At 36.6% G+C, this 12,244-nt stretch overlaps 1 protein-coding gene across 1 annotated transcript in view; it reads right to left on the reverse strand.

The window, feature by feature from the left end:
- Positions 1–5,300: 5,300 nt before the first annotated feature.
- LOC144976572 (neuronal acetylcholine receptor subunit alpha-7-like) overlaps positions 5,301–12,244 on the reverse strand; it is a 37,548-nt gene continuing 30,604 nt past the window's right edge. Inside the window, exons 4-8 of the mRNA XM_078920866.1 lie at positions 12,205–12,244; positions 11,066–11,261; positions 9,819–9,930; positions 7,650–7,883; positions 5,301–5,614 (exon numbers count right to left, since the gene is read on the reverse strand). The exon at positions 12,205–12,244 is cut by the window's right edge and continues 70 nt beyond it. Coding sequence (XP_078776992.1) covers positions 5,301–5,614; positions 7,650–7,883; positions 9,819–9,930; positions 11,066–11,261; positions 12,205–12,244 — 896 coding nt within the window. The remainder of the gene's footprint in view (positions 5,615–7,649; positions 7,884–9,818; positions 9,931–11,065; positions 11,262–12,204) is intronic.

Raw genomic sequence — 12,244 nt, forward strand, 5'->3', positions numbered from 1 at the left:
ATGAGTACCAGGTCGCTCACAGCGTTGTTTGGTCCAAAACATAATGTAATAACGCCTAACCCATCTCGTCCTACATGTTAAGTGTTGCTGTTGGCCTGGTACCCCTTGTAAAGCGCTTTGAGACTTGGAGTGAATATTGCGCTATATAAAAAACTCTAATTTTTAAATTATTTTTTTTAAACTTCAGAAACGTTGTGACCCAAGGAGCTGGAGCGTATCCCGGTCTCTAAATCGTGGACACATGACAGTCGTCATTTATTTGCTACCCTTTTGATAGAACGATAATCTATCGCAAAGTACTTTCCGCCAAATCTATTTAGATCTATCAACCTATATATCAATCTTGGGTGGACGGGGGAGCTGAGGAGAGGAGTAACCCCAACTTCAAACGGGGATCAATCTCCGTCCTTTTTAAGTGTAAAAGCGAGAGTTCTACCAACTGAACCATCGGGATAACACAGAGAACACATTGTTTTCAGATTTTTGGACACATTAAGGATAATTTTATTGTTATTATTTTTTTTTTTAATTTAAAAAAAAATATTTTTGGCATTGGTGTAATCTCGTTATAACACCAATTTGATGTGATGGGTAGCCTATAATATCACATTAACAGACTAAACCATCTGGTTATAATCTGTGATGACGTCATCAAAACATGATAAGACTTTCTGCCGTATTCTGAGTCCAAACAAAAAACACGTATTTAAAAATGTTGGCCAGAAAACTCGTCCTTCAAATATCGATCGATTAAAACGACCCTTATCTTGGCAAAAAAAAAACAACTCTCAAACCTGGGACGTCCTGTTGAAGTCCTCATTGAAGTCCCAGGTTTGAGAGTTTTGGTTTTTTTTTTTTTTGACAAGTTGAGAGTCATTTTTTTTATCGATCGATTATTTGAAGGAAGAGTTTTCTGGCCAAAATTTTAAATATGAGATTAAAAAAAAAAAAAATTTCCTCCGGAGTACGACAGAACTGACTAGATATGTCAATTATTGACACATTTTATAGTAAAGAATAGGAATTGATAAATGACATGGAAAATTATGTATAGTATTTACATTTAATTTACATGGCATTATTTACTCCTGGTTTCTATTTACATAGAAGATTTCGAAAATAAATTATCCCCCCCCCCCCAAAAAAAAAAAAATACCAAAAAAAAAAAACCAACCCAAAATAAAATTTACAAAAAAAAAACAAAAAACAAAAAAAAAAAAACACACACATACAAATAAAGAGAAGAAAAAAGGAGAAAAACAAAAACATGACCAAAAAGATAAAGGAAAATAACCAAAAAGAAATAAAAAAAATATTACGAAAAAGAGAATATATTAATCAAAGAGAAAAAAAAACCAAAACAAACAAATAAAAACAAAACGGCAAAGTGAAATGTGACCCATCATTCTGTCAATAAGGTACTGTGTCGGAACTAAGTGCAAACACATTAGCAGGTCGGCAGTTGTTATGGGTCTTTTATGGCTAAGAAGCTCACAACATTGCCATCCGGAAGTATTAATGACCAACACACACACACACAAAAAACTGTTTGTAGCCTTCAACTTTTTATAGTTTGGTTAATACATTTTAGCGAGAATTACTCATGAACATGGATGTCAATGAATATACGTTGGTCTGAGAGAGTATTTTCATCATAACAATGAATGGGGCCATTGCAATTTGGGCTATCAGACTTGTAAAAGAAAACACGTTGGATTGAGATAGTACTTCCATTACAACAATTAATGGGGCCATTACAATTTGGGCTATCAGACTTGTAAAAGATTACACGTTAGTTTTGGAATATTTCCATTACAATGAATGAGACCTTAACAATTTGGGTTATCAGACCTGCAAATAACTAGGCGTCGGTTTGACAGTATTTCCATTACAACAATGAATGAGGTCCTAACAATCTGGGCTATCAGATCAGTACCTATAAGTCGTGTTGCAATGATCGCGATAGGTAAAGGAAATTGAAATTTAAGGTGAAATTAACGAGTTTCGGTGAATCTAGGTGTTAAAAAGTTTCATATTTCAAGCTGCCACTAAATTAGGACCAGGCCAAGTTTTCATGCATCAAAATTTAATCACTCTCTCCAGACGATGAGTTACGCATGTATAACAACATTTAAAAAAGGATGAACTATCAAACACGTAACGTTTCGGGCTCAAAACCCTCCTTCAGCCAATAAGAAAATTAGAGGAACAAAAAAACGCCAATACGTCACTTAAAATGAAGACAAGAGCTAGAGTACTCTTCTGCCGTTTGTATGGATATTATATGATATTATTATAGTTATATTATCGTTTTTATTGTTATTTTTCCTTATTGGCTGAGGAAAGGTTTTAACCCCGAAACGTCCGTAGTTGATAATTTGTGATATTTTTAAAACCAATCTCATAGAGACAAAGAATTCGAATATTTAATTTATCACCGAATGTGTATTTACATTTGAAAAACGATGCGTAGTTACATGTATGATAGAAATGCATCAATATAAATATTATGTATACAGATAAAAAGGAGATGATGTTCCTAACCGCTAAGAGATAGAGATAAAGAGAGAGAGAGAGGGGGGGGGGAAGAGAGAGAGAAAGAGAGAGAGAGAGGGGGATAGAGAGAGAGAGAGGGAGAAGAGAGAAAGAGAGAGAGCGAGAGAGAGAGGGAGAGAGAGAGTGAGAGAGAGAGAGAGAGTGTGTGTGCGTGTGTGTTTTCCACTATTGTCATACTTGTAACTGTGAAGGGAAAGAGTATGACCTAGACATGGTTATGCGCTATACATGAGCTATATATAATTTATTAAAATTAAAATAAAAAAGTGAGATTGTATATAGCGCAATATCCGGTAAACGTGCTCAAAGCGCTATACAAGGGGTCCTTGGCCAACAGCAACATTCAACAAGTAGGACCGGACATGACGCCAGTTTAGCGATATTATTTTTCGGACAGAGACAACGCTGTTAACGGCCAGGTACTCATTTTACACATGAGTACGGTGTGAAAATGTGAGTAAAGAACCTTCTTCTGGACTCAACTATGCGCCGAGCGAGGCTCGAACCCAGGAACTTCCGATCCGAAAGCGAGTGTCATACCACTAGAACACATAGCCGCACTAATATTATTTTCTTTTTATCCGGATGCCGCTTAGCGGGTTGTCATAGTCATCTCCTCAAATTGTATATTATGGAAAATGGCAAGATTTGATAGCATGTCATACAATTCTATATACATTATAATGTCAGTGCCGCTGGTCGTGTTAGTAACCCCGAAACACATTGGAACTTCTAAAATAAACAAACAAGTCATGTATAGATAGTATGCACTAGGCTAAGAAGTTCACAACATTGCCATCCGGAATTAAGTATACTGGCCAACACACAAAACTGTGTGAAACCATGATCGTTTATAGTCTGGTTAATACAGCTTAGTGAGAATTACTCATAAACGCGGATGGCAAAAAACAATAACAAAGACCTGAGTGACGTCATCTTCGAACTATCTATAGATAGACTACGACAAGGACTAGTTTCCTCTGATTAACTAACTCAACCCTAACACCGACTATATCCGTAGTTTACCCTGGTTACGTTTACCCCATGCCTATTTATGATTACATTTTCCCGAGACAAATTATAGGCGTAGTATCAAAATCTAATGTTTTTAATTTTTACATGTTTATGGTAGTTGAATACAGCAATCTATGTACATGCTCATTTTTAACCCTCTCCTTGGCATGTATTGCAAAAATCGTCACATTCGTTACGATGCAACCAACAATTTTCTCATTATGATATCCTTTGTTTATCACAATTTATAAAGAGAACACTTTGTTATAGCGATAAAAAATAGACACTGGACAATATCATGTATAAAATGTAGATACTTGTTCCTTTTCTGTTTGATTAGAAAAAAATATAGTTTTGAGTTGGGTGGGTATGAAGTTTTGGGTAACATTCTGAAAATGTTTGGTAAGGAATGAGTTATACATTTTTTCCCAATTTAAAATTTTTTTTTTAAACCTCAGGAATGGGAGAAACCCAAAGTTTGTCGTTGCTTTGCCAATTTAGAATTATCTCCGTCTTTTAAATACGACAATAAACAGGTATAGGTATATTGACCTTTAAAAAAAATGGCGGCTGAAAATCAAAACCAATTTTGAAAAGTATCAAAAATCTCGAGGATTGAGCGAGTTTACTGACTATCTGACGTCTTGAAGATATCCGCATTTCATTTTTGTTTTGTTACACAACTTAAACATAGTCATCTTCTCATCAAGCGATAGGAGAAGAAAAAGAATAGTCACTTTCAAATTTTCGATGCGACGGGGGTTACATATGTATTATTTTGCAGATAATGTTATATTTATTAGCATTTTAGATACTAGAATATTTCTATTGTAAAACACTGTAATGAAAATAGTGTTCATACGTCCAAATTATGTATTTAATTTTGATTAAATAAAATGTGACTCTGTATAGCGGCACTGATTTTACATTTTTTAAAAAATTATATATATAATACTATATATATATATAGCAGTGACTTGCTCTTAAGTATACTATAAAATATAGTCGTGTTTTTTCATCTTCCATCAAATGGTATGCATATTATATAATCACAGTTATACAAGAACCCAAAAGCCACCCCTCCTCCACCCACCTCCCAAAAAAAAACCCCAAAAAAAAAACAAACAAAACAAACCCCAAAAATAAACCGTAAAGACGACAAGAAGTACAACAATAGTAATAATAATAATATTAATGATAAGAATGATAATAATAATAATAATAATAATAATAATAATAATAATAATAATAATAATAATAATAATAATAATAATAATAATAATAATAATAATAATAATAATAATAATGTTCATAATATCAATAACAATAATAATAACAACAATAATAAAACTGTCATTGGTAAGAAAACAAGAATAAAACAGTGGATGTAGAAGCTACAGTAATAAGCAAGAAAATCCAAAACAGAAGCGTGTCCACAGCACTTCCCACGTCATGCCAGGAGACAGAGGACCTGCGACGCCTTGCCCGATGGGCACCGCCGCCACTGTCTCTCTCGAAGTATTTCATCCCGCCGTCATGGTAGTGTTGATGGCGGTGACGATTCTCGAATCTTCTCTCGTCGTGATCCATATCAAACATCATGGCGTCCATATCTCCGGGGTCTAGATGACCCGGAGACTCGTTTTGGAAATTAAAGTCGTGCATCGGGAAAACACGAGTTCCTTCGGAATCCCTCGTCGCCGTGACGTTGCGATGTTTATGTAATGACGTCATTTCCTCGTTATGTTGCCAAGATGGCGGCGAGGATGCCGATACGTCGTGAAGAGAGATATCGTTTTGTAAATAGGTAAAATTAAACTTGTCCTTTTCCCGTTGCGTTTTCTCGAAGTCGTGCCGTTGGCTTTTCGAATTAGACTCTCTTTGTGTGCTTCCCTGGGGGATTGCTTCGTTTTCTTGCAGCAGACAAGACCTTTGAGCAGAGGCGGTACTGGTTTGTCGGGGTCCTGATTCACCATATTCATCACCAGCCCGGAGGACAACACTGACATGGTACTGAGTGATAGAAGCGTGGTTAAGTAGACGGCTGGAAAAGAACATCGAGAAAAATAGAATATTATCATTTATTTTCAATCATTTTGTTTAAAAAGATGAAAAATCAAAGAATTCAAATTTTGAAACCAATTTAAAACAACAACAATAATCATAATAATAAGCATATTCCTATAAAATATATGGTACGTTGAACGACAAAACTGGCGTAATCCATGGTCAACGGGACATAACTCAGTAATGTTCGTTATTATACTGTTGATTTACTTATTAGTGTCCCTTGACTTTGTCAACGACAAGAACCAAACTGGCTTGAGGCAGCAGCCTCTTATGGTTTCCACACTACTATGTTATGACGATTGACCCAATCAGCAAAGTCTGGTCCGCACTCGTGCACCGTCGCAAACCCGCCGGGTAGCATCGTCACAACACACAGTTCGACTAGATGCTCTGCCGTCTCAGGTTCTTGCCCAAGGCGGGTACATGTTTGACGGTCAGAAAGACCCCACCGATGAAGCGCACTGGCCGTGAGACAGCTCCTCGACCTCGACCGTCACCCAGTGTCTCCTCTTACTGGTATCAAAGCCTGGCAACTTCTCACCAAGCTTAGAGGAGGTAACGTCCCCGCCCCCACGAGGGATTGAATTCGTTCAAACCGAAATCCATCTCGTATGAGGCTGATTCCTATTACTATTACATTATGTTAGAGGACAGCGTGGCTCAGCGGTACGGTCTATGCTTCGTACCCGAAAGGTACAGAGTTAGATCGCCCGCCGCTGTACTGTATGGCCTTGAGGAAGTCACCTCGCCCTAGCTCAATTTGCGGCGCTGCACTGCGGCTAACGACTGGGTTATTCCAGTCTTCCATTGGAATAGTTAGACCCTAGAGCAAATTTCCCCTATGGAATTTTACTATTTATTATTTATTTATTTTTTAGTAGCCAACTTGTAGGGTTAAAATAGTCCATAAGACAACAAATACTTTTACTGTTGTGTATGTATAGTATAATTGTGAATTCAAAATGAGCTTTCAAAATGAGCTTTTATATAGCGCAATATCCACTATACGTGCTCAAAGCGCTTTACAAGAGGCTCGAAATTCAGGACCTTCCGATCCGAATTATACCCTACTTTACTAGGATTTGTATTTTGACCCCATTTTTAGCATAGCAGACGACCTAGTGATTGTCGTTTGTAGTCCTTGGGTAAGGAAACAATTGATCCCATTGGTTGGCCCGTTGAATACAACTAACCCACAATTCGTTTCATGTTTGTGGCCGTCGACGTATATTTTGACGTTATTTAGGTCAGTATTGGACTAAGAGCGTAAGAAAGTTAGGATATAATCGTGGCCTTCGTAAAGTTATGGGCCTGACACTGACCAAAAATTGACGTCAAAATGCCAGTCTTTTGCCACAAAAGAAAACAAATCCATTAGCAATACTAACGACAACTCACTAGGCGGTGCAAAAACCAAATAATGACGTCAAACTGCCAGTCCTTTTGGATTTCAGTGTCAGGCTATAACATAACGATGGCTACGATATAAAATGCCCCCTACACACCTAACGTTCTACCAGCCGGTATACCGGTAACGGTAAACCGTTTAGCCCATCAAAATAAAAAATATCACTCCGATCTTAAAACTAAATACATATTTGAACTCAGCAGGTCCAAATTAACAATGTCCACGCGTATCGTCTCGATTTAATGCTTATTAACAAAATTACTTTATATTTAGTTTTAAGATCGGAGTGATAGTTTTGATATTGATGGGCTAAACGATTTACTTTTACCGGTATAGATAATATGCTCTTGGCTAAGAAGCTCATAATATTGCCATCCGGAAGTATAACGGACCAACACACAAAACTGTGTGTAACCATGATCTTTTATAGTCTGGTTCATCCAGTTTAGTGAGAAGTACTCATAAACGCGGATGGCAAAAACAAAAAAACAAAAAAACAAACAAACAAAAAAAAAAAAAAACATAAAAAAGGCCAGTAGACAAAATCCAAACGTTAGGTGTGTAAGGGGGCATAACTCGAATACCACAGGAAAAAACCTACCCAAAATAGAAATACTCTCCGACGTCTTTGGCATGACCTCGCTGATGATGCTGAGGTAGACGGTGAAGGACAGCAACACCGTCACGGCCAGGGCCATCTTCTCGCCACTGGACGCCGGAAGTAGGAATACCAGAACGTTGAGGAATGACAGCATCACGACGGGGATGATCGTGTTCAGGACGTAGAAGGTTCTCTTGCGGACCAGCTCTATGACGAACTTTACTCCAGTGTGCGCTGAAAGAGGAGGAAAAACAACAAGTCGTGGGTATCGAAATAAAGATTTGAAAAGTGTGTTGTGCCGAACTTCACCCCAGTGTGAGCTGAAAGAGTAGGAAAAACAAGTCATGTGCGGCTATGTGGTCTATAGTGGTATGACACTCGCTTTCGGGTCGGAAGGTCCTAGGGGGAGGGTTCGAGCCACGCTCGGCGCATAGTTGAGTCCTTGGAAAAGACTCTTTACTCGATTACATTCTCTCACCGTCCTCAGGTGTAAAATGAGTACCTGGTCGTTAGCTGAATTGTCTCTGTCCGAAAAAAAATGTTTAATATCGCCTAAAAGGCGTCATGTCTCGTCCTACATGTTAAGTGTTGCTGTTGGCCAGGGACTCCTTGTAAAGCGCTTTGAGCACGTTTAGTAGATATTACGCTATATAAAAGCGCAATTATTTTAATTAGGAGGACAACAAGTCATGAGTATAGAAATAAAGATTTGAAAAGTGTTATAACGAACTTCACTCCTGTGTGCGCTGAAAGAGGAACAATCAAGTCATTGGTATCAAAATAAAGATTTTTTTAAACCTCCGGAATGAGAGACATCCAATGTTTGTCGTCACTTTGCCAGTTTAGTGTTATCTTTATCTTATACATACATACACAATAAAGATAAAGGTATAGGGATATTGACCTTAAAACAAAAACAAAACAAAAAAAAATAGAAAAGAAAAGTACACCAACTAAATAAATAAATACATAAATAGATAAATAAGTTTATTCAATTAATGAATAAATAAGTAAATATATAAATAAATAATTGTTTTTAAAAACCTGGATTTAATTAAGTCATACCAAATCAAAATAAAGATTTGAAAAGTGTGTTTGAAACAAGTGTCGTACAAATGTGTTTGAAGCAGTCATCGTAAAAGTGTGTTCGAAACAAGTGTCGTACAAGTGTGTTCGAAACTGTGTCGTACAAATGTCTTTGGAACAAGTGTCGCACAAGTGTGTTTGAAACGGTGTCGTACATGTGTGTTTGGAACAGTGTCGTACAGTGTGTTTGAAACGGTGTCGTACAAGTGTGTTTGGAACAGTGTCGTACAGTGTGTTTGAAACTGTGTCGTACAAGTGTGTTTGAAACAAGTGCCGTGCAAAGCAGACAGATAATTTCATGAAAAATAATCCCAATCAAGCAGCCTGCTTCGACTGAAGATCAAACCTCAGACATCCAATAACTCTCACTTTATCTCATTCGTCTGTAGAGTTTCATTCATCCTGTTTTTTTTTTTGAGAAAGGGGAAACCCAAAACGTCCACAATTTCTGTCTTCGTCTAATAAGTTGAAGCGTACAATTGAATCTTTATCATTATTTTTTTTCCTTCGAGCTTCAAGCAGTAACATTTTCATTATTGCAGGTGTTCATTAAGCAGTCATAGCGTGTCCGCTCGTTTGGAATTTGCAAGAAAAGGCACCAAAAAGCACCAAACCAAATCTATAAATGTTAATTAAGTAATGAATGATCAGCTCTAAACTCGTGGAAGCCATCCTTTGAAGACGTCAAATTATAGAGTAAAACACACACACACACATACAGAGAGAGAGAGAGAGAGAGAGAGAGAGAGAGAGAGAGAGAGAGAGAGAGAAAGAAAGAAAGAAAGAGAGAGAGAGAGAGAGAGAGAGAGAGAGCAAGGGGGGGGGAGGTAGAGAGAAGGAGAGAAGAGAGAAAGAAAGACAAAGAGATAGATGGACAGAACTCTTTACCCCACGATATTGGAGTCAGTCTACATCGATGTTTCAGGCCTTTACGGCCATCGTCCAAGAATAATAATTCGCTCCATTGTAACATGTCGATTACTGTTCTTACCATACTTGTATCCAACACGATTCAATATATATATATATATATATATATATATATATATATATATATATATATAAATTAAAAAGAATACATACCAGTCCCAGGTTTGTAGGTTGAAGGGTAGAAGTAAGGACGTGCTGTGGCTGTTTTGATGTCCCATTCTCCATTGGGGATACAGGCGTCCAGACTCACCTTCTCGGAGCCAGGCTACACAGGGGTGGAGGGAAAAGGATAATATGGCAGTTTACTACACACTGTTCATTGTCTATAAATTGTATGATGTACAAAAGAAATTTGAATAAGAAAAATATTGGTTGTATCGTAACGAATGTAACGATTTTCCTATAATTGCTATCGGGAGGGTTAAATTTACTATTGAATATAACTCACTATTATTTTTTATTTTTCTTAGATTGTCTCCTTGTATTGTGACGTCACTTTAAGACAGTTTCAGACTATTGTGTGGCTTTGTTGTCTTGAGGTATAAATCTCACTTCGGCCCAGTTGGTCACCGGTTCAAGTCCCACTCTTAACGACGCAAAATCTGAGTTCTTGGAAAAGGATCTTTACTCACATTCTTTCACCGCACTCAGGTGTAAAATGGGAACCCGACCATTAACAACAAGATTATAATATATATATATATATATATATATATATATATATATATATATATATATATATATATGCTCAAGTTTTATTTAATGATTTATACGAAGGCTACATTGCATATTAGAAGGTCTGATAAGGGAACACAATTATGGGCCTAATTTAACATTGTTGTAAAGGAGAAAAGTTTGCGTCGGTTTGAAAGTATTTCTATTACAACAATGAGCCTATAACAATTTGGATTATCAGACCTGCAAATAAGTGCACGTCGCCAGAGAGCCATTTTCAAAATATGTGTTTTAGTTTTGTTAAGGGTTTTGTTGGTTTACTTCTATCTCATTGTATATCCTTCTTATTATTTACTTGCTTAGTTATGTTCAGGACTATATTTCATTAGTCTATGGCAATACCCAATGTAAATTTCCAGAAGTGGATAGATAAAGTTAATCTTATCATATCAGCTTATCTTATCTTATTTTATCTTATCCTATCTTATCTTATCTCATCTCATCTCGTCTTATCTCATCTTATCGTATCTTATCTTATCTCATCTCATCTCGTCTTATCTTATCTCATCTTATCTCATCTTATCTTATCTTATCTTATCTTATCTAATCTTATCTTATCTTATCTTATCTTATCTTATCTTATCTTATCTTATCTTATCTTATCTTATCTTATCTTATCTCATCTCATCTCGTCTTATCTTATGTTATATCTTATCTTATCTCACCATGACGTCCAATGTTTTGTTGGTGTGCATCCAGGTCAGGAATTTGATCTCACACATCTGGTAGTCAAAGGGATACTTTCCAATGTTGACCTCACAGATGGTCTTCGTGAGAATGCCGGGCTCCCAGGATATGTGGCCGTTACTCTTGATGCTGACCAGAATGGAGTCACTCCCTAGCTCGGCAAAATTCTGGGCTCTGAAATAATATCAGACATTGAAATAATTGAACTGTCCCAAATGTGACCCAACATATGTCGGGATGAACCAGATACTAAAAAACCAAATTGAAGCTAAACTGGTCAAACATTTGAATCATTGCTATTTAGCATTCTAAGATACAATATTCATTCTCTTCACTAAAACAACAAACTCATTGCAAGTCTGATATCTCTGGCAATAAATTTAATTTTCAGCACCTCAATCATTCCGACATAATACCGTTTTGAGACGAGGGGTCACATATAATAATGATAATCCTCAGGCAGAGGGCTATTCATTATACTTGTAAATAGACATATTGTCAAGTTAAAACTCATTATTGTATGCAGTAAATTGTTTAATTCCATTTCATATTTGGTATTCAAAAAAGAAAAATGATATTTTATATAGAAAGAATGAAGTTGACGTCACTCAGGTCTCTGTTTTGGTATTTTTTTTTTTGTTTTGTTTTTTTTTTTGCCATCCGCTTTTACGAGTAATTCTCACTAAATGGTATTAACCAGACTATAAACGTTCAAGGTTACAATTAGTTTTGTGTGTTGGTCGGTTATACTGACTTCCGGATGGCAATGTTGTGAGTTTCTTATCCCAGCGCACTCTCAATATGTTAGAGGGTTAACGCTCTTTTGACTAAGCACAAATACATCATCACATTCGTTACGTTAACGCCAACAATTTTCCCATTCACATAAAAAAATAAAGAACAACGTGGAATTGAATGCCAGGTTCAATATAATATACAGAAAAACAGATAATATGGACTTTTCGGGTTTCCTCTTTATAAATAAAACAGGGTTGACTTAAACACACTACAGACGAATGAGGTAAAGTGGTAGTGACGCTATTAAGGTGAATAAACCATCAATGCCCCATCAATGCTTTTTTGTTGTTTATTCATGTCGATGACGTCATAGACTTACGTGTTCTCCACGAGTATATCCGGCAACCAGACCTGACTCT

This window comes from Berghia stephanieae, chromosome 7, assembly GCF_034508935.2.
Source record: "Berghia stephanieae isolate SIO BIC M18660-M18661 chromosome 7, UCSD_Bste_1.3, whole genome shotgun sequence".
Lineage (NCBI taxonomy): Eukaryota > Metazoa > Mollusca > Gastropoda > Nudibranchia > Aeolidiidae > Berghia > Berghia stephanieae.